Source organism: Dendrobates tinctorius, unplaced genomic scaffold, assembly GCF_039654945.1.
Source record: "Dendrobates tinctorius isolate UK_male_01 unplaced genomic scaffold, ASM3965494v1 ptg000127l, whole genome shotgun sequence".
NCBI lineage: Eukaryota > Metazoa > Chordata > Amphibia > Anura > Dendrobatidae > Dendrobates > Dendrobates tinctorius.
In genome coordinates, this window is record NW_027361795.1 from 13,777,320 (window position 1) to 13,799,916 (window position 22,597).

The 22,597-nt window shown below is 38.8% G+C and overlaps 1 protein-coding gene across 3 annotated transcripts in view; it reads right to left on the reverse strand.

The window, feature by feature from the left end:
- Positions 1–287: 287 nt before the first annotated feature.
- The window catches only part of CUEDC1 (CUE domain containing 1), a 183,913-nt gene continuing 161,603 nt past the window's right edge, over positions 288–22,597 (reverse strand). For all 3 annotated transcript variants that reach the window (XM_073542529.1, XM_073542528.1, XM_073542527.1), the window contains 4 exons: positions 18,708–18,801; positions 15,880–15,938; positions 15,468–15,540; positions 288–3,094 (listed from right to left, as the gene is read on the reverse strand). In XM_073542529.1, coding sequence (XP_073398630.1) covers positions 3,088–3,094; positions 15,468–15,540; positions 15,880–15,938; positions 18,708–18,801 — 233 coding nt within the window. In that variant the 3' untranslated portion in view covers positions 288–3,087. The remainder of the gene's footprint in view (positions 3,095–15,467; positions 15,541–15,879; positions 15,939–18,707; positions 18,802–22,597) is intronic.

Consider the following 22,597-nt stretch of genomic DNA (forward strand, 5'->3'; position numbering starts at 1 on the left):
AAGTACAATATGGCACGAAAAAACACTCTCTGAATCAGTGGAATCCGCTGAAGAGGTCCAGAGTTATTACCAGATAAAGGGACACTGGTCAGAATTGTAAAACTTGGTCTTGTCATGTAAGTGGAAAATAGGCTTGGGTGCAAAGGGGTTAATTTTAGAATCTGGTATTGAACCAGCATATTGTCTCTTATGATCTATAATATGGTTACTTTTGCCTATAAAGAAAACATAAAAATTGTAGGTACCCAATTTAAAGAATAGTTTAAATCACCTGACAGAAAATGAACAGCAATATAAATATCCGATTTTATTAAAGTATGTTTTATACATTAAAACACAACATCTGGGTAGCGGAGTAGGCCATCACAATATGTAAATTGCAACAGTTTGAGTCATATTTCAAGATAAGGGTGTCACGATATTACAACCAAAGCATGAAGTCCATACACCAAGTACTATGGCACCTCATTAATTAATAACTTGTATGGATAGCACTATAGCATCTTATGGGATTTCATTTTAAAGAAGTTGTTCACACTCATTTTTTGAAGAGCCGAACTGTGAGTAAAGAGGCATTGCTCTATATTCTGTAATTTAAGACTGGGATAAGAATATGAATAGGAAGGAAACTGAGGATTGCCAGAAAATGATATAATATGACAGCATTAAATAATTCACTTATACTTGTTAAAGATAAAATATAGTAATGTATATTTAATCAAAATATCTACATTCTCACAGAAACTTAATTTTTTTTGTAAATTTAACATTTTCTAAAGACTCGCTAAACTAAAAATATAAACTGTTTCATACAAAAGAGTCACAAGTAACATGGTCAAATAAATATTTGTGCGGGTGGCTTTACAGTTGGATAAACATTGTTAAAGCAGAGAAAAGATTGAATATATCATATATACAGGTTTATAATAAAAAAACTACAATCAAATAAGAGGTTTATTCATTGGCAGGATACTAATGCATGTGTCAGGGTGAAATTCATAATTAGTCAAACTCATATTAAAGGTAGAAATAGTCCTTTCAAAGTGTTGTATAATACTGTATCATAATGTAGAAATGACCTTACAATTCACATGGCAATCTCATCACTTCTGAAGAAGTCTAACGTCTCTTAGAGAACAATCAGTATCGTAAATCGTACTTATTAGTATATATTGCTTTGCCTAAATCAGTATTTACATGTGAATAAAAATAAAAAAACAACAATGTAACAGAAGTGGCATTTCTTCATCTACTTTTCCTTGACTGTAGACAATCTGAAGATGTTCGGACCCCCCACACCTCACCCTTTGATCACCAAAAATGTGTCTAGTGTTAAATAGTAAAAACTAAACACTAGACGGTGAGCACATGGATGAATGTTCAGTAGCTCTCACTCAGAATATTAGTGAGCCTCTGTATGCTGGAGAAGATGGGGCAGCACGTAGGAGTCATCTGGCTCGGAGAACAAATTGGCTCATCCACAAGTCAGAGAAAGCAACAGAAGGAAAAATTACCCAAATACGCAGTTTTTGTGAAATTTTAGGCTTTCTTATATATACGTATAATTTCTGAAATCAGGCATCACCCATGAACAACATTTATCCCTAATCTACAAAATATCTGATAAATGTTAGATCAAAGTGACTTCATTGATCACTAGGACAGAAGTGCCCTTGAGGTCGTTTGTTCCCGCCTCCCAGACATGGCCGCTACCCCATAAAAACTCCTGCGTTCTGCGACAAAGCATGTGTTACACTACTTCATACAACTCTATCACAGTTCCAGAGACAGCAGGGCTCTCACTGTATACAAGGTAAATGATAAGATTGTGGAAACACCTAGGTTGTCTGTAATGATTGATACCGTATGTTTCAACTCACATGACTACCTTAACCTTTAAAACAAATTTTATCTCATCTCACCACATATGAACAAAGCACCAACATCATAGCTAACCAATAAATTGTGTCATACTTGAAAAATATTTAAATTGCACTGTCATTACAAATAGTATATGGATTTTTAATGAGCATTTACACTCCATACTGGTATTTACTTCTACATATTTCTGACATGACATCAACTATTGTGTGCTCATATCCAAAGTTGACCAACTGTGATGAATAGTTAGAACAAAGTCTTTTTAGACTGATACCACTGAAAAGACATTCATGAAAAACACTGAACTACCAGCAATATTTCAGATTCGGGCTAGAAAAGGATTGCTAACAAGTAATACTTGCAATCAAAAAAGATTTTAAAGTAGATCATGAATATGCAAAAATACTTCACTTCTCACCTACAAATTTGGATTTGCTGTTAAAGTCTTGTGACTCTTGCTGGCTTTTATTTTAATGAGTATATCAAATATTATTTTAGACAAAATGTAAAATTACAGTAGCTGCTTATTTTAGCCTAAACTGGTCCATTAGTTTTTTGAAGGATTATTCTACCAAAAGTTAAAAAAGCATAATTTCTAAAATTATCAAATAATGAATAACAGAATCATTACATATAAACACGTATGTTGCTGACTATATTATAATTCCATTTATAATACACCAGACATGGGAACATAATATTTGAAGAGTATTTTAGTCTTGTGAGCGCCATAGAAATACTTGCTGAATGTTTGTTAGCCAACGCGGTTTCGGTGGGTAATAAATATCATTACTGTTCACCAAACCAACAGGAATGATGTAGATTGCTTACAATGGCTTCTTCGGGGTAGTTTTATTGCACATAAAATATTAAAATGACTGCTAGTAAGCATACATGGATTTTAAATATGTGCTGTGCTGTTAAACAGAATCTCCAGTAATGGATATTTAGAAGAAAAAAAAATACACGTCTATGTAATAAGTACCATTTTAAAACACACAACTAATTTTAAAGCCGTATGGTTACTAAAGCATCTCTGAGATTTGACTACTGTCATCAAATAGTAAAATGTGATTAAAAAATTGTGCCATATACATATATAATCATCTACAAGGAATGGACTGCACTGCAAAAGATAGCCAAACACAACATTTTCCATCATCTTCTTATCAGCCAACCGGGTCCATGCAAGATTTTTGACTAGTTTTATGATCTAGAATAACAAAAGAATAATATGAATACAGATTTATAAATCTATCATCATTTAAATAATAAAACATAGAATATATTCTATCTATCCTAACGTGGCCCAGTCAGCTCTCCTGATACATCTACTTTAATAAATATGGCAGCACGGTGGCTCAGTGGTTAGCACTGTTGCTTTGCAGCGCTGGCGTCCTGAATTCACATCTCAATAAGGACAACATCTGCAAGGAGTTTGCATGTTCTCCCCGTGTTTGCGTGGGTTTCCTCACACAATCCAAAGACATACTGATAGGGAATTTAGATTGTGAGCCCCAATGGGGACACTGATAATGATATCCGTAAAGCACGGTAGAATTAATACAGGAAAGATGTATATCTTTGGACCGTGTTAGCCAGTAGATAGAAAAATATTCAGAATTGAGAGTCCTCAGTGGTTGATACCTTTTAATGGCTAACTGAAAAGATGGTAACACATTGCAAGTTTTCGAGACTACTCAGGTCTCTTCTTCAGGCTAGACTAACATGCATGGATTTATGTCTTTTTACATCAATTAAGGAATTTGCTTTCAAGACCTGGTGGGGGCATTACAACACATTAGGAGACCCCAATCAGAGGACTATAAAACATCCGGACTCCTTATCTATGTACTGATCCAATATTTATGTTTCTCCCTCTCCCATATTGATAGTTCTGCTTCACGTCACTTGTCTCATCTATTGCATTATTTCTGTGTTATATTGTGCATAAATATGTGACTCTTCAGATTTTGTATTAGTCTAGCCTGAAGAAGAGACCTGAGTAGTCTCGAAAGCTTGCAATGTGTTACGAGCTTTTCAGTTAGCCATTAAAAGGTATCAACCACTGAGGACTCTCAATTCTGAATATTTTTGTAGAATTAATAGTGATACATAAGTAACAAATAAAATAATTTTATTTCTCATAAAATAACAATAATGGATCATCTTTTTCAGAACTAATTGTGCTATTCCTTGAAAAGGTAAATATAAGTTGACTACTGGACATTATAGCACTGATTGTACAGAGTGCTCAGACACGCACTCCGTTTAGAAGGATAATATTAACACCTAATATAGTCAATATATTCACACAACCAGGATTGCCCAGGAATAACACAGTGAAGAGTCTTACTGTCATGTCGGACACTGTTCGCACCAGGGTGTCCGGCAGACAGCCGTAATACCCCATCATACCACTTGGTTCTCAGCGGCGCTGGTTGGTCTTCTGATCCGGCTTGGTTTGGGTTAACCAGGTTGTCATTCTGGCTGAGGGCTTAGCCACGCCGTCTGTCTTTAAATTGTCCTGCTTGACTATGGGCGTCGCAGACTATAGCTCTTGCCTTGTGCTAGCGATACCGGTCTGGAGTGGTGGTCTAAGGAGCATACAGTTTCTGGTGTAGTATATTCCGTTGTTGCCATTTTGCCCCCCTGTGTTGTATTTTTGGTTGCCCTTGCACATTATTGTATTCTCTTGTGTGTACGTGGTGTGGTGCGTTTCCTTTATCCCTGTCCATAATTATTTGTGGGGTCTGGTGTTTGGTCTCCTCACTGCGTGGAGGGTGGTGGGTTCAGCTTAGGGCTGGACAGGAGACAAGGATAGGGTGGAGGCCCAGGCAGGCACACCTTCAGTGTAAACCCTGGGTTGAGGGACAGACAGGGTTTCCCCTAGTCTGAGGGACATCGCAGGGGCCCCGGGGTTTCAGCCTAAAGTTACCTAGGCTTCCCATGACACTTGTGAAAAAAGCTGCAAGATTTTTACATTTCTAGAGGTATATTCTAGACCTTTGTAACTTTGTCCTTGTTCTGGCAGAAAAGCTTTTCCGCATCCGAAATAAAGTGGTATGTCATAGTCATGGCTGAAAGTGTTGGCACTCTTGAAATTGTTCCAGGAAATGAAGTATTTCCTCCAGAAAATGACTGCAATTCACATGTTTTGTTATACACTGTTTTGTTATGCACATTTGTGTTCTTCCAAACACACACACAAAGGAAATAAACAGAGAAAACCTCACTAATGGTTCAGACAAAATTGTTGGCACCTTTCCAAAATTGTGGGTAAACAACTTTGTTGCAAGCATGTGATGCTCATTCAAACTCACCTGTGGCAAGTAACAGGTGGGAGAGACCTGGAGCAGTTTGCAAAAGAAGAGCGGTCCAAAATTCCAGTTGAGAGGTAACATAGTAACATAGTTATTAAGGTTGAAGACTTTAAGTCCATCTAGTTCAACCCATATCCTATCCTAACTTGCCCTAACATGTTGATCCAGAGGAAGGCAAAAAAAACCCATGTGGCAAACAGTAAGCTTCACATTGGGGAAAAAAATTCCTTCCCGACTCCACATACGGCAATCAGACTAGCTCCCTGGATCAACGCAATATTAAGGAAAAACTAGTGTATATACCCTGTAATATTATACTTTTCAAGAAAGGCATCCAGTCCCTTCTTAAATTTTAGTAGGGAATCACTCATTACAACATCATATGGCAGAGAGTTCCATAGTCTCACTGCTTTTACAGTAAAGAATCCGTGTCTGTGAGTATGCTTAAACCTTCTTTCCTCCAGATGTAGTGGATGCCCCCTTGTCCCCGTCACAGGTCTAAGAGTAAAAAGATCATTAGAAAGGTCTCTGTATTGTCCCCGCATATATTTATACATTTTAATAAGATCACCCCTAAAGCCTTCGATTTTCCAAACTAAATAACCCCAAGTGTAATAACCTGTCTTGGTATTGCAGACCCCCTAGTTCCCTAATAACCTTGGTCGCTCTTCTCTGCACCCGCTCCAGTTCAGCTATGTCTGTCTTATACATCGGAGACCAGAACTGTACACAGTATTCTAAGTGTGGTCGCACTAGTGACTTACATAGAGGTAAAATTATGTTCTCCTGATGAGCATCTATGCCTTTTTTTAATGCATCCCATTATTTTATTTGCCTTTGCAGCAGCTGCCTGACACTGGCCACTAAATGTGAGTTTGTCGTCCACCCATACACCCAGGTCTTTTTCAGTGACAGTTTTGCCCAGTGTTTTACAATTAAGCACAAAATTATGCATCTTGTTCGTTCTACCCAAGTGCATGACCTTACAATTATCCCCATTAAAGCTCATTTGGCATTTATCAGCCCAAGCTTCTAGTTTACATAAATCCTCCTGTAATATAAAATTGTCCTCCTCTGTATTGATTACCCTGCAGAGCTTAGTGTCATCCGCAAATATTGAAATTCTACTCTCTATGCCCCCTACAAGGTCATTAATATGTTAAAAAGAAGCGGGTCCAAAACTGACGCCTGTGGTACCCCACTGCTAACCGTGACCCAGTCCGAGTGTGCTCCATTAATAACCACCCTTTGTTTCCTATCCCTGAGCCAGCTCTTAACCCACCTACACACATTTTCCCCTATTCCCATTGTTCTCATTTTATGTATCAACTTTTTGTGCGGCACCGTATCAAAAGCTTTTGAAAAGTCCATGTACCCCACGTCCACTGCATTTCCTTGGTCAAGTCCTGAACTTACCTCTTCATAAAAGCTTATCAGATTAGTCTGACAGGAACGGTCCCTTGTAAACCCATGTTGATATTGGGTCATGAGGTTATTCTTCTCCAGATACTCCAGTATAGTATCTCTTAGAAAACCCTCCAGGATTTTACCCACAGTTGAGGTTAAACTTACTGGCCTATAATTTCCAAGTTCAGTTTTTGTCCCCTTTTTGAATATTGGCACCACATTTGCTATGCGCCAGTCCTGTGGTACAGACCCTGTTATTATGGAATCTTTAAAGATTAAAAATAATGGTCTAATTATGACTGTGCTTAATTCCTGCAGTACTCGGGGGTGTATCCCATCCGGGCCCGGGGATTTGTCAATTTTAGTGATTTTTAGACGCCGCCGTACTTCCTGCTGGGTTAAGCAGGTGACATTTAATGGAGAATTTTTATCCCTGATCATGTTATCCGTCATGGGATTTTCTTGTGTAAATACTGTTGAAAAAAAGTCACTTAGCATATTGGCTTTTTCCTCATCCACCATTTCACCCAGACTATTTTTAAGGGGGCCAACACTATCATTTTTTAGCTTCTTACTATTTATGTAGTTAAAGAATATTTTGGGATTATTTTTACTTTCTCTGACAATGAGTCTCTCTGTCTCAATCTTTGCTGTCTTGATTTGCTTTTTACAGAATTTAAATTTTCTGTATTTATTTAATGCCTCATCACTACCTACTTGCTTTAATTCTCTAAATGCTTTATTTTTATCTCTTATTGCACCCCTTACAGCTCTATTTAGCCATAGTGGTCTCCTCCTATTTCTAGCATGCTTATTCCCATACGGTATATATTGTGCACAGGTCCTATTCAGGATGCTAATAAATGTCTCCCATTTTCTTTGTGTATTTTTATGTCTCAGGATATCGTCCCAGTTAATTGCACCAAGATCATCTCTCATCCGTTGGAAATTTGCCTTCCTGAAGTTTAGTGTCCTTGTAACCCCTCTACTACACATCTTATTAAAGGATACATGAAAACTTATTAATTTGTGATCACTATTACCCAAGTGACCCTCAACCCTTACATTTGATATGCGGTCTGGCCTGTTGGTTAATATTAGGTCTAGCCTCTTGTTGGGTCCTGAACAAGTTGTGAAAGGTAATTGTCTCTCATAGTTGTCAAAAACCTATTACCTTTGCTGGAACTGCAGGTTTCGGTTCTCCAATGTATTTCAGGGTAGTTGAAGTCCCCCATAATAATGACTTCTCCTTGAGTCGCAGCTTCATCTATTTGCTTTATGAGGATATTCTCTGTTGCTTCCATTATTTTTGGAGACTTATAACAAACCCCTATCAGTAAGTTATTATTTTTCCCCCCTCCCCTTACCTCCACCCACAGGGACTCTACATTTTCATTAGATTCATATATATTATCACGAAGGATGGGTTTTAAGGATGATTTTACATATAAACACACGCCTCCCCCTCGCTTATTTGTACGGTCATTTCTGAACAGACTATAGCCCTGTAAATTAACCGCCCAGTCATGGCTCTCATCCAGCCATGTCTCAGATATCCCCACCATGTCATAATTATGTTCCAACAACATTAACTCCAATTCCTCCATTTTGTTGGCGAGGCTTCTGGCATTAGTATACATGCACTTTATGTGTCTCTCTGTACCTCTATTCTTTCTTAAATGAACTGTTCTAACCCCACCCCCCATGCCACCCCCAATTTCATTATTTGTGCCCAGGTCTCTATCTGCACTGTCTTCCCCTCCTATAAAAGGAATACCCCCCCTGTCCCTAGTTTAAACACTCCTCCAACCTTCTAGCCATTTTCTCCCCCAGCACAGCTGCACCCTCCCCATTGTGGTGCAGCCCGTCCCTAGCGTAGAACCTGTAGCCAGCTGAGAAGTAGGCCTAATTCTGCAGGAACCCAAACCCCTCCTTCCTACAACAATTCCTGAGCCACTTATTAACCTCCCTAATCTCCCATTGCCTCTCTGGCGTGGCACGTGGTACAGGAAGTATTTCCGAAAATACCACCTTGGAGGTCCTTGCTTTAAGCTTACAGCCTAATTCCCTGAAATCATCTTTAAGGACCTTCCACCTACCTCTAACTTTGTCATTTGTGCCAATGTGCACCATTACTGCTGGATCCTCACCAGCCCCTCCCAGTAATCTGTCAACCCGACAGAAGCTTGTTGATGGTTACAGGAAGTGATTGATTGCAGTTATTTATTCCAAAGGGTGTGCAACCAAATATTAAGTTGAGGGTGACAAAAATTTTGTTCAGCCCATTTTGGGGGTTTTGTGTGAAATTATGTCCATTTTGGTTTTTTTTCTCTATTTTTTATGTTGTTCCAATACACAAAGGAAATAAACAAGTGTATAACTAAACATGTGTAATTAAAATAATTATCTGGGAGAAATACCATACTTAATTTCCAAGACCAGTTTCATGGTTGCCAACACTGTCGGCCATGATGGTCTATAGTTAGTATGCCCATATACTAACTATATACTGTCTATATACTGTTTAGACAATAAACAAAAGAATATGAGAAAATATACTGCAATAGATATATTGGCATACAAACTATTTACTGTTTATAGCTTTGGGAGGTTTGCTGTTAGCCTTACATTGAGCCACTCTGGTTTTTTTTTAACAAAATCCATTATAATAATTTGTATTTAATAATGTTGATATATTTGTGAGATATTTTGTAGCACCATTTTTCTGTTTGTTTTCGTTTATTTAATAAAAATGCATATGTTCTTTTTTGAGCGTTTTCTGAGAGCGTTGTCAGATACTTGCTTTTCAAAGACGGCGTGTGAACATACAAAAGATGCAGGGGCGGACCTATCCTTCGTGCAACCTGTGTGGCCGCATAGGGAGGCTCATTTATACTGTCAAAGCAAGTGCAATTTTGTATTTTTAGGAGCTCTTTGGCTGCAAAGGGCCCATATATTGTTCTTGCATAGGGGTCCTTTTCTGTCTGTGTCCGCCAGTAAAAAGAAGAATGGTGTTAAATTGTTTTTGCGATACAAAACAGTAAAGTTAGTCAATAAATCAATATATGTGTGTGTACATACAGTTATGTCTTAAAGTGTTGGCACCCTTGAAATTGTTCCAGAATATGAAGTATTTCCCACAGAAAATCATTACAATTACACGTTTTCTTATAAACCTTTATATTTCTTTTGAGAGTATTGGAACCCCCCAAAAATAGGAAAAAGGCAAATTGGATATAATCTCACACAAAACTCCAAAAATTGTCAGGACAAAATTGTAGGCTCCCCCAACTTAATATTTGGTTGCACACCCTTTGGAATAAATAATTGCAATCAATCGCTTCCTATAACCATCAACAAGCTTCTTACACCTCTCAACTGGAATTTTGGGCCACTCTTCTTTTGCAAACTGCTCCAGGTCTCTCATATTTGAAGTATAAATTTAAAAGCACCATAATGATTGTAAAGAATAAAAAAAAAAACACGCTTCATGGGGGGGTTATCCCAGCCGGCGCACAATTATGGATGAATATGGGGATGCATTATACTTTATGGATGACTATGAGCTGTGCAGTATATTTTATGGAAGACTATGTGGGTGCATTATACTTCTTCTATGGCGCCCCATGACTTCTATGTATGCCCCTGGTGAATATAACGCTTTATATTCTTTTATACAATAAAGAACAGGAGCAGAATGAGGGACATATATCAAGTTCGGAATATAAACCAGGAAGGGCCCCAGAATACGGAACATATAGTAGAGTGAGCGATATATACTGCTCAAAAAAAATAAGGGGAACACAAACAGCCTGTTGCAAATGGAATAGTGTTCCCTTTATTTTTTTGAGCAGTATATATACCAGGATGAAAACATATATACCAGGATGGAGGACTTGAATATATAACAAGACAAAGAAAGAAGCCGGTCGGCACCGCCGACAGGTTATGCTGTCAAAATCATGCTGCGTTATCGGCTTGACACCGTGATCCCGGGTGTATAGGATTCTATGAGTAAAGTGCATTTTTGCCAAATGGATTTTTTCCGAATGTATCCTCTTTAATTCGTTAACATATTTTCCTTCCACATGTATGAGAATAACTGTACGATTCCATGCTTGCGTTTAATTGTTTTTAATGTATTTCATGTCATTATGGCAGCAGCTGTGGAGGGAGGAGCTAACTGGTGACGGGATATACATTTTCCTTCGTCACCTACTTCCACTAACTGACCCGTGGAAGCGCTATTAGGCACGAAACGGCCTTCGTCGGTGTGTGCTCACTCTCTCCTTCAGACTCCCGGCCATGAAGTTTTAATTGTGTGCCAATAAAAGCGGACTTTCTACTCGGATCGGTGAGTGCTATGGTCCTTTTTCTTTTATGTTGAATATATATAAAATTTATTCAGGAGGGGGGGTACAAATCTTGCACCAGGGTCCATAAGACTAACTATGCTACTTTTCTCAAGACTAACTAGAAATCATTGTGAAACATCTTTCAAAAGAGGATTTTTTCCACTTTTAAAGATTCAAAACATTTAAAAAAAGACCTGCATTAAAAGTATGATTAGTAAATGTCTAAGCACCACCAGAATTATCACTGGCCATGAACAATAATGTGGTTCGGTTTCACTATCTTGCATACATTTCTGGAGAGACAAAATGTGCTGCTCCTATGGTGTTACCGTATAAATTAATTGATAACTGTTTGTTGCCATTCTTCTTGACAACAGGGTGTATATATACTTTCTGACACTTTCCTTACACACTTTATAGCAGTGTGTAAAGTCACTTCATCATTCAATGAAAATGGCACACTCAATTGTCAATATATTCATATATTTTCCATTAGTAATAACAGTGGAAATTCAAAGTTCAGAGCTCCAGAATTGTATTTTATGATAAATTCAAGTATTTGCTACTAACAAAATTATCAGGCAAGCTCGAGTCCATTTAAATAATTTCATCGTTTTTAAGGCTGACAGAAGACATAAGTCCATCGAGTTCAACCCATAGCATGCTGATGAAGTTGAAGGCAAAAACCTCATGAGGCAAATGCTAGTTGCCCCATATTACGGGGAAAATTCCTTCCTTACTCCTCATACGGCAATCAGACTAGTTCCTTGGATCAACGCTCGAACAGAGAATCTAATACCCTTAACCTGTAATATTATATTTTCAAGAAAGGCATCCAGGCCTTCCTTGTACTTTTTTAGTGCATTAGCCATTACTACATCATGTGGCAGAGATTTTCATAATCCCTCTTCTCACACTGTGAAGAATCACTGTGATGAAATCTTTTTCTCTCTAGATGTAGAGGATGATCCTTTGTCACCGTGCAGGTTCAGGTGTAAAAATTATGAGAAAGATTTTTGTACCGTCGGTTCAAATATTCGTACATTGTAAAAATATCGCCCCTAAGCCTTCGTTTTTTTCAAACTGAATAAGTCCATAGTTTGATAAACTGTCTTGCTACTTACTGCAATTCATCCGATCCATTAATAACCTTGGTCGCTCTTTTCTGCACCACCTCATGTTTAGCTATGTCCTTCTCATACAATGGAGACCAAAACTGTACACAGTATTCTAAGTGTGGCAGCACTAGTGACTTGTACTTAGGCAAAACAATGTTCTTGTCATGAGTATCTATGCATTTTTGCAATGCACTGCAGGATTTTAATTACCTTGACAGTAGCTGCCTGGTCACTAAAATTGATTTTGCTGTCCAGCCATGCTCCCAAGTCTTTTTCAGTGACAAATTTAACCAGTGTTCTACAATTTAGTACATAATTATACATTTCATTTCCTCTGTCCAAGAGCATGACCTTACATTTATCTTCATAAAATTTAAATTGGCATTCCTCAGCCTAAGTCTCCAGCTTGCATAAATCCTTCTGTAAAATTAAGTTAACCTCCTTTATGTTGACTGCCTTGCAGAATGTGGTATCCTCTGCAAATATTCAAATTATACTCTACATGCTTTCTACAAGGTCAATAATAAATATAGAATCATAGAATTGTAGAGTTGGAAGGGACCTCCTGGGCCATCTAGTCCAACCCCCTGCTCAAAGCAGGATTCGCTAAATCATCCCAGACAGATGTCTGTCCAGCCTGTTTAAAGACTTCTATTGAAGGAGAACTCACCACCTCTTGTGGCAGCCTGTTCCACTCATTGATCACTCTGTCAAAAAGTTTTTTCTAATATCTAATCTGGGTCTCCTGCCATTCAGTTTCATCCCATTACTTAACATAGTAACATAGTTAGTAAGGCCGAAAATAGACATTAGTCCATCCAGTTCAGCCTATAAAATTCGTCTTTCCTTCTGCAAATGAGAATAAAGATGTTCCTTCTACAATGTAACAACCCTTGAGATATTTGTAGACAGCTATTAAGTCTCCTCTCAGTCTTCTCTTCTGCAAGCTAAACATTCCCAAATCCTGCAACCTTTCCTCATAAGACAGGGTTTGCAGACTGGTCACCATTCTGGTCGCTCTTTTCTGAACTTGCTTCAGTTTGTTGATGTCTTTTTTAAAATGTGGCGCCCAAAACTGGACACAGTATTCCAGATGAGGTCTGACCAAAGAGGAGTAGAGGGCAATAATGACTTCACGTGATCTAGAATGTATGCTTCTGTTAATGCATCCTAACATTGCATTTGCCTTTTTTGCTGCTGCATCACACTGTTGACTCATATTCAGTCTGTGATCTATTAGTATAATCAAGTCTTTTTCACATGTGCTGTTGCTTAGCCCTATTCCTCCCATTCTGTATATGCTTTTTTCATTTTATTGCCCAGATGTAGTACTTTGCATTTTCCCTGTTAAAAATCTGTTAGTTGCTGCCCACTGCACCAGTTTATTTATTTATATGTTAGAAAGAAGAGGGCCCAGTACTGACCCCTGGAATTCTAGCTTTCCTGTTGCCCGAGCCAGAACCTCTGTAGTTCGCTAACTTAAGGGCAACCAGTCAGCTAATTCATGATGCCTTCACTTTAAAGTGTTGGCAGGGGGTGGAGCAGAACTAGACTCGTTTCTGTAAAGTATATTTTCTCTGAAATGGCCCTGTAATCATGCAGCTGGGATTTGATTCATGCTGACCATTGATTCCCAATGGAAATAAAGTGCTTTACAGACATTAACATCACTGTCTCCACTAGGATTCTCAATCTAAAATCCCCATAAATGTCTTTGTAGTGTGGGATGAAACCAAAGGAAACCCACACAAACAAGGGGAGAACATACAAACTCCTTGCAGATTATTTATGTTACTCACTTATGTAGCACTATTAATTCTACAGCGCTTTACGGACATCATTACCACTGTCCCTACTGGGGCTCACAATCTAAATTCCCTATCAGTATGTCTTTGCAATGTGTGAGGAAACCCACGCAAACACGGTGAGAACATACAAACTCTTTGGTGAGATTTGAACCCAGGACCCCAGCAGTGCAAAGCCACAGTGCTAAACACTAAGCTACCATGCAGCCCAATTTATCTTCACAGTAAAGCCAGGATCACGCCTAGTGTATAAATCCGATTTTTTATCTGATAGCATTTGGACCAATGTTATTCAATAGGGCACTGTTGATTACCAAATTTTTTTCACACTATGCTAAGATCAGAGTTTCATTTGTATAATCTGTTATCTCTAGGATGAGAGAACTTACAATTGGGTGACTCTGGCTTAACCATGATTTCTAGACAGTATTCATCCATCATTTACCATTTTTCTATTATCATAACTATGAATAAATATGCGTTTACACCTGACTTCTAGAGCTCACTGTATGACCTGTAAAAGACTGTTCCACGCGCATAGGTGGCCATTGTTCTCAGCAGTGCAGTTCCTACTTACAGAGGACAATGTACTGCCAAGAATCTTTTATGCAACAAGATCATTTCACCCAAGGAACAAGTCTTTTGTATGTCTGACAGGTGATCGGCAGCCTGCTTGCTTGCTTTAACATGATAAGAGCATTTCTAAGATAGCTCATTCACGATAATTGTGCAATGTAAACGAATATCTACTCACTTCTGCATGAGATGCATGGACTGATCGCAGGTCTCCTTGCCCAAATTTGACAGTGTCATAGACATATATCAGGTTGCTGAGTTTGGGTTTGAAGACCCACAACCAGCCCATATACATAATGTCAGTAGGAAAGTGAAGCCAGAGCTGACTGGCCACAGGCTCATGTGACATAATATCACTCAATGCCCGGGAGAACCAATGCCGACACCAATGAAACGAAACTGACACCAGAAGCAAGTATAAATGTTATGTTACTGGGAGAGAACATAGCGATTCGGAAGGGGTTGTCCGAGTGGTGGACAACCCTTTTATGGACTTTCCACCTTCCTCTAACTTTGTCATTAATGCCAATATGCACCATGACCCCAAGTCCTCACCAGCCTCTCCCAGGAATATGTAAACCCAAGCCGAGGTGTTGAAATCAAGCACTAGGAAGACAACTTATCGTTTGACGAATCCAGCCTTTGTGACAGATAGCCTTGTCTGCACCATTAACAATTAAATCCCACACTTCCAGCACCTGTCTGACCTGTCATGCACTACACCCCACTCCTTCCTTAATGAAGCTGATACTCCCCCATTGGTTTTCAGAGGTTGTATTTTGCTTCTATCCTTGTACTGACACCACCTCCTCTGCAAAATTGTTGGGGTTTCAAGATTAGCATATATTCAGGATTAGATTACATTTATGATTGGCATACATAATAGTCTAATAACTAGCTACATTGTTCATAGCAAGCAGCAAACAATATCTGAGCAGAGAAATAGAACTTGATGCAATAATTTCATCTCAGATGGTAAAAAAAAAAAATGGTAAAACCAACTTTGATTGTCCTTCTTTATGGGTTTCCAGTCCTTCATTATTCAGTTGTTTTAGCCTTGCCTGGACATCTTCATCTGACCAAAAGAGAATAATACGTAAATCTGACAAATGAGAAGAATTTGCTACTTGTTTTATTTTTTGATTAATTAAAGTGAAATTTGCAAGATGATGGAAGGTTTAAGGTCAGCATGCTTGTTAGCTACCAAAGCATCCAAGAAGCAGTAATTAGTGCTACTAAATCATTTATAGAAGAAATAATCAGATATTTTGAAAACTAGAATGTCACAATTAAGCATGTATAAAAACAAATTTAATTGAAAGAATTTAAAGGAATTGCAAAACATTTTGGAATTTTGTTTCTTTTCACATTACTAGTTTTAGCATATGCTGATATTCTTTGAATTAAAACTCACCACACGAATGTCCTTCAACATCATCCAAAAGATTGGCTGTGGATGCTGCTGTTCCAAGACTGCAGTTTATGTTAAGGATGAAAGTTATGGGTGAAGGAGGAATGTCTTTGTGCAGTTTAGTGAGAGCCATGGTTGAAGTCAAAGTGCAGTCAGTCTTCAATATCAGATGGTTAGACAAAATGCCCTCCTATGCAGTGCTTTAATTTATTGCAACACTTCAGGTTGCCCCTTAATACTTCACACCTTGCTGTGCAATCATTGCTTCTGCAGACCATTTATCATTTATCGTCACTTACATTCTCCATCAAACCAGCACCTTATATCGCTGCGTCCAAAGAGCTGCAGTCTATTGAACACAGGTGAATCCGCATGTGTTCACAGAACCGTGCAATATCACAGTGTCCAATACATTGTATTGGTGAAATTTCTCTTGTGCAAACTAGTGTCTAGAAATTGACATGTTGTGGTCTGGAAAGATGTATCCACATGTCAGTCTCTGCAGGTAACCCATGCACTATGCTGTTACATTTGGCTGATGCGGGTTTGACACTGCATAAGTACACAGCGTCAAACTCACAGCAATTACTGATCGTTCGCACATACCCTTAGGTTGCTGTCACACTGCGCTCAGTGTCCTGTCAGTGCATACGCCCGACTGGTGCATGTCATAGCTCACAATCGCTCTGCTGTCACCATTACAGTCTATGGCCCCATTAGAACATATGCCCGGACCCCGTTTCCAGTCATTTCTCTCTTCTCATCGATGTCCTGTGTCAGTCTGTAAGACAACTATCTGAAGCACTTAAAAGGTTGGCTGCGCTAAAAAAAGTCTTTTTTTACCTCTGATTAATTTATCAATCTACTATTTTGGGGTTTTACCCTATATGAGAGCTTCTCCCTCTACAGTTTTTCTTTCCTCAACTAACTGAAACAGGAGTATCGTCTTTTGTCCTCTTCGTAATTCTTTTACTTTAATCAAAAATTTTAAAGTCATTCAACCGTAACAAGGTAATCTCATTTTTGATGGTCCCTATCACTAATATCATACCTCTCCGTGTGCCAAGGCACGATTTTATCTGAACTGAAGAAGTGAAAGGAAACCAGGCATAGCTTGTAATTAAAACCTTGTTTAGGAAATATGGGTGGGACTCGGGTTCTCGACCCTGAAGGGGACACCCCCATTTATACTACAAATTTAAAAAAAATGTGTCGATTCATAGGGCATGTATAAGTTTATATATTGGTCACAAAGCATGTTTGAGCACCTGCACGTTAATTTATTACTAAATGTCTACAGGCCCTTTTTACTTTTCTCGAACCATTACAGCACCAACAGAGAAAGGAATAGCTTCATCCGCAGGGATAGAGAACCTAGACATAAAAGGAAGTGCCTTCTACCTAATAATAGTGAATTTCCAAGACCCAGAAGATCCTCCTAGATTAGTGCTATACAATGTTTTGTGTTTTCTTACAACACCATGTGACAACACCCAGTGTAAAAAGCTGGAAATATGCCATGGTTTGAGGAAACAAAATTACCGGTAACCGTAATAACACATTTCCTTCTCATCATGACAGTACCACCAGAGACAGTATCAAAAATAAACCATTAGGGTCTGCAAGGCATTACGACCAAAGGAGAGATCTACAGATCTACCACTTCCAAGAGATAGTAACAGAAGAAAGTACTAAAGAGGCAACCAAGTAGCTGGATTACAAACAGGTTCAAAAGAAGCTTCCCTACACTTTGTTAAAGATGTAGATATTGTTCTAGTAGAATAGACTTTTACACCAGGTACGGTAGAATAGAGACACCAGTAGATTGATAGGGATGAGGCTCACTATGTCCATGGCCTATCTTAGCTTTGAACATCTAATAGGCCAGGAAAATGTAATAAATAGATTTGTAGATTTACGGCAAGGCTTAGATCTTTCTGGGTACTGGATGATACACCTTCTTGAATTTAAGGAATGATATTCTCTTTCCTTCCGACATGTGGAGTTATTACAGAAAGAATGAAGACTTATTTCTTTGGATTGCTGGAACTGGAACACTATCTTTAGCAAGATAGCAGGGTCTAACTTAACGGTTATCCAATCATCCAAGAAGGAGGTTTGCAGGGTAAGAATGAAGGGTCAACAACTCACCTAGCAGTAGTAATAACTAGAAAATTTGTTTTAGAATTAGATGTTTAAAAGAGATTGGCCCATAGACTCAAATAGGGATAGATCCCATTGAAGAACTCTAGATCAGGGTTCCTCAACTCCAGTCCTCAAGGCCCACCAACAGATCATGTTTTCAGGATTTCCTTGGTATTGCACAGGTGATGCAATTATCACCTGAGCAACACTAAGGAAATCCTGAAAACATGATCTGTTTGTGGGCCTTGAGGACTAGCGTTGGGGAACCCTGCTCTAAATATTCTAGCAGGACAGATTAAATGTGTTTTTTTAACAAATCTTATTACCCAGGGCTGACATGTCAACTTGATAGCAACAAGTGAACTTAGAACTGAAACATGAACCTTAAGACTTGCTGGTTCCCTAGTATTCCCTGAAGAAAGGAAAGCATTTGGAGTCTTTTAGGAATCCTGTCATGTAATGAACACCTTAAAAACAGAACCCCCAAAAAATGTCAGAATTGCATTTTTCTTCACAATTTTACTGCACTTGGAGAAAAAAAAAAGGATAATGTGACAATGTCAACTGGATGTGCAAGAGCATCTTAAATCCGGTGACAAATATAAGCATGTAAGTAAACAATCCAAAGTGCATGCATTTGAAACACTGGATATTGTGTGTTATGTTGTATGGCGATTAAAGGATACATTTGGTGTTTGAGCAAATGTTTTCTCCGGGATTTTCTCATCTTTGTTTTCTCAGAAAATGCTCTGGCAATCTCCAACAACTTCTTTCTGGTTGCTAAAAAATAATTACATACATTCATTATCAAGCCATTTTAAACTTAATTCTTTCACCAGGTTTTCACCATTTAATCTGATAGCAGCCTAATGTAAAAACAGATAACCTGATTCCAGCAATGTATCACTTACTGGGTTGCTTGCTGTAGTTTTGATAAAATCGCAGTCTTATTAGGAGATTATCACTAGAGAACTAGTAAGCCTGATGCCATGTAGTGCTCTATATTCAGGAGCTCTCTATAATTCAGCCACCACCATTGATTGGCAGCTTTCTGCCTCTACACAGTGCACAGAAATCAGTCAGGGTTGTGGGTGGGGATCAGCATTCATAAAACTGGTAGATCTGCAGCAGATAAACCAGTGATTTCATCAAAACTGCAGCAAGCAGCTCAGTAGCGGATAGATCACTGGAATCAGGGTCTTTGCCCCTACGTCATACTGCTCTCAGATGGAGTACCAAAAACCTGGTGATAGATTCTCTTCAAGTAATAAAAAAGGAGGAATTTTGTGATCGCATACAAATATATTATTTTACTTCCTGTAAAGGTAACATATGATCACTAGAAATTTCAAAAACTGGATCCATGGGAACCTTTGACTCATATGTGTATAATAAAATTTTACTTTTAACTCGAATTATCAATTTAAACTACGCCTCACTACATTTGTGGCCATTGCGAGGCGCATACACTAAGAAGTTACAGTGGGTTGTGGTAGTTCAACTCACCCAGCGGTACACAGAGGTAGAAAACAGTAACACTGTCTCTATAAATCTTTGGTTGGTTTATTTTAAGGCGGCATAAACCAACAAGAAGGGGAAAGACACAGCCCTTCAGGCAAAAACAGGAAAATAACAAAGAAAACAAACACAGTCCATATGTTTGCAGGTAGCAGCCTGCTCTGGAGCAACACAGGTTCAGTCTTTCCTCCTCAGCACATAAACCACTGGAGGTCCTCACTCCAGTCCTGCTGACCAAAGACTGCCGCTGGAGCCCAGCTATTTAAGCCCCAGACCACACCTTGGAGTGGAGATAAGGTGGATATTCGCCCACTCGCTTTTTGGATGTCCATGTAAAAGCCAGTTCATTATGAAAATTAGCTTAACCCCTCACAGCACTTAGTGTGCTGGAGGAAAAATATTCTGGGTTTCACATCACTGACGCCACTTAGCGCAGTAACACGTATCTCCCCCTCCAGTACTTTACCAGTGACTTTGTCACAGGGTATAACGAGTCTGTCTACACACCCTGTTAACATGCCAAAATTTTTTTTTTTTTTAACAAAGTAGTATAATTTCAGAACTTTTCCCACCTTTATTGCCACCCAAAATTTGCACAAACAAATCATTTTAAGGGGGAGAAATAAAAATAACAAAACTAAAGTGATATGGTTACGTAAGTGTGAATGCTCTTTCATAATTGGGGATGTGGTTGTGTTTTGAATTAGCCAATAACATTTAAGCTCATGTCAAATAGTAGTAAGAACAAAGCAGCCATCATTTACTGTGATTCTGATTAACTTCATTTGAAGTTTAACTACCAGGATTTTACGGACATTTTCTTAGTTGCATTTTACAACAAAGGCCATGGTCTGTAAACAGCTTACAACACAGCTTGGGGTTTTCATTGATTGAAAGCTATCAGTCAAGAGAAAGTACAGGAATGTTTTCCACAGCAAAAGATATACCAAGAAACACTATGAAGACAGTCATCAAGAAGTGGTTTACATTTAGCACAGGAGTGACTTTACCTTTAACTAAACATCATTCAAAAATTGGTGAAAAGAAAATTGGTCTGGGAGGCTACCAAGAGGTATACAACAACATTAAAGGAGTTGCAAGTACTGGTTGTGTACTGCACGTTTCTTGTATTCTTCATATTTCTAGCTTGTTGGATAGGAAGGCAAGATGAAAGCATTTTCTTACAAAAGAAAAATATCCCAGCCCACCTATATTTTGACAAAACCTACATCAAGTCTGCTAAAAGCTTGTGAGAAAATGTATCAAGGTTTGATGAGAGCATGGTTGAGCTTTTAGGCCATAATTCCAAGAACTAACAATGTGCATCACCAAAATATCACCATACCCAAAGTGAAGCATGGTGGAGGTAGCATTATGCTCTGAGGATGAATCCAATTGAAAATATCTGGGTTGACCTGAAGAGAGCTGTACACTGCAGATGCCATTGCAATCCTACAGATTTGAAAAGTTACTGCAAGGAAAAGTGGACAAAGATTGCCAATTCTAGATGAACTACGCTGATAGATTCCTACCAAAAAAGACTAAACATAAATTCAAAGGGTTCTTCAGTTTAAGGGTTCGCTCACACTAGCGTATAAAAAAGTCAACCCCATTTTCACGCACAAAAGTCGGACGAGTTGAATCAGTATGGTTTACCTTTTGTCATGCAAGTACAATGCGAGTGTTATTTATATGCACTATAGCTTTTTACTTACTGCAGAGTATATGTTCATTTTGTTTCTATTTTAGGTTTTATCTGTTTAAACGCCAGTGTGAACATGCTCCTACATTTTGCATGAACTTATACTCCAGTTCATTTCTTTTGGTTTTACCGTAACATAATGAAAGATTCTACCTCGGTTCTTTGCTGCTTAAAATGGATAGGCAGGGATTGCCACAAATGTGGGCGTGTCATGCAACATGGGTGGGCAGGACTACATTCAGCAGAGCTCACTCAGTTTCTGTGAACTCTGTCAGCTCTTCCTTGCATCTGTATGTATACAATAGGATGTATATACATATCCATTCCATCATCCATGCCAGTGAGCGGGAGTACAGGATAATCTTTATTGTCAGGGCTGGTGTAACGGCGCTATGTGCATTACTTCTATTCCCTGCAGTGTCCGCTAGACAAAATGAGTGGGAGGTGTTTAGGCAGAATTAGGCTGGGTTCACATTGCGATATTGCCCTGCGTTTAACGCATCCGTTATATAGCGGCGCTAACGCTATATAACGGCTACGTTAACGCACCCATTAGCCGCCATTATAGTAACACATCCTAACGCATGCCAATTTCGGCATGCGTTAGCGATGATGCGTTACTTTGTGATGCACCCGAGAAGGCGGTCTACCGTGTTTTCGGGTGCGTCAGGTCTAACCTGTATGGATAATGCATGGTAGCAAAATGCTAGTGAGGAAGTGATCAGAGTGACAACAGATCTGGTGTCAGGACACAGGAACTGAAGCAGAGAGGGATAGAACAACAACAAACTAGGCAGTAAAAGGTTTATGGTGTTATTTAGTGGCATTATCTTTAAGAATTTATGATGAAACCCATTGCTGTCATTGGACAACCTATTATTGTTGTCCAATAATATAAACTCAAATGCAACATTTTTACAATCTACTTCCTGCTGAATTCCTTAAGTCAATATGGGTGACCGAGCAGTAATAGGTCTTATGAATATAGTCAGATAGAAAGTTAAACTCCAGACACTGTGAACTCCACACTCAGAAAACTTCAAGGAACAGGTGCAATAATGGCAATGAAAATCCAACGTAATTCACATATCACTCCCAGACCGGATGTCCAGAAGACAACCACTGATACTCAGCTTACAGGTAGATAATCAGCCAGGGGGGTAACACTGAACCCACCACGCTCTTACCTTTTGATCATGAACAGCACTCTGAATCTCCCTATCAGCAAGAAAAATTACGCAAGTGACAGATGACAAACGGAGAAGGCCACAGGCTGTTTCCACTAATAGGCTGTGTATTGGAGAATTAACAGTGAGCGTATGGTATATACCCCTCGGATTCCAGTGCATGGAATAT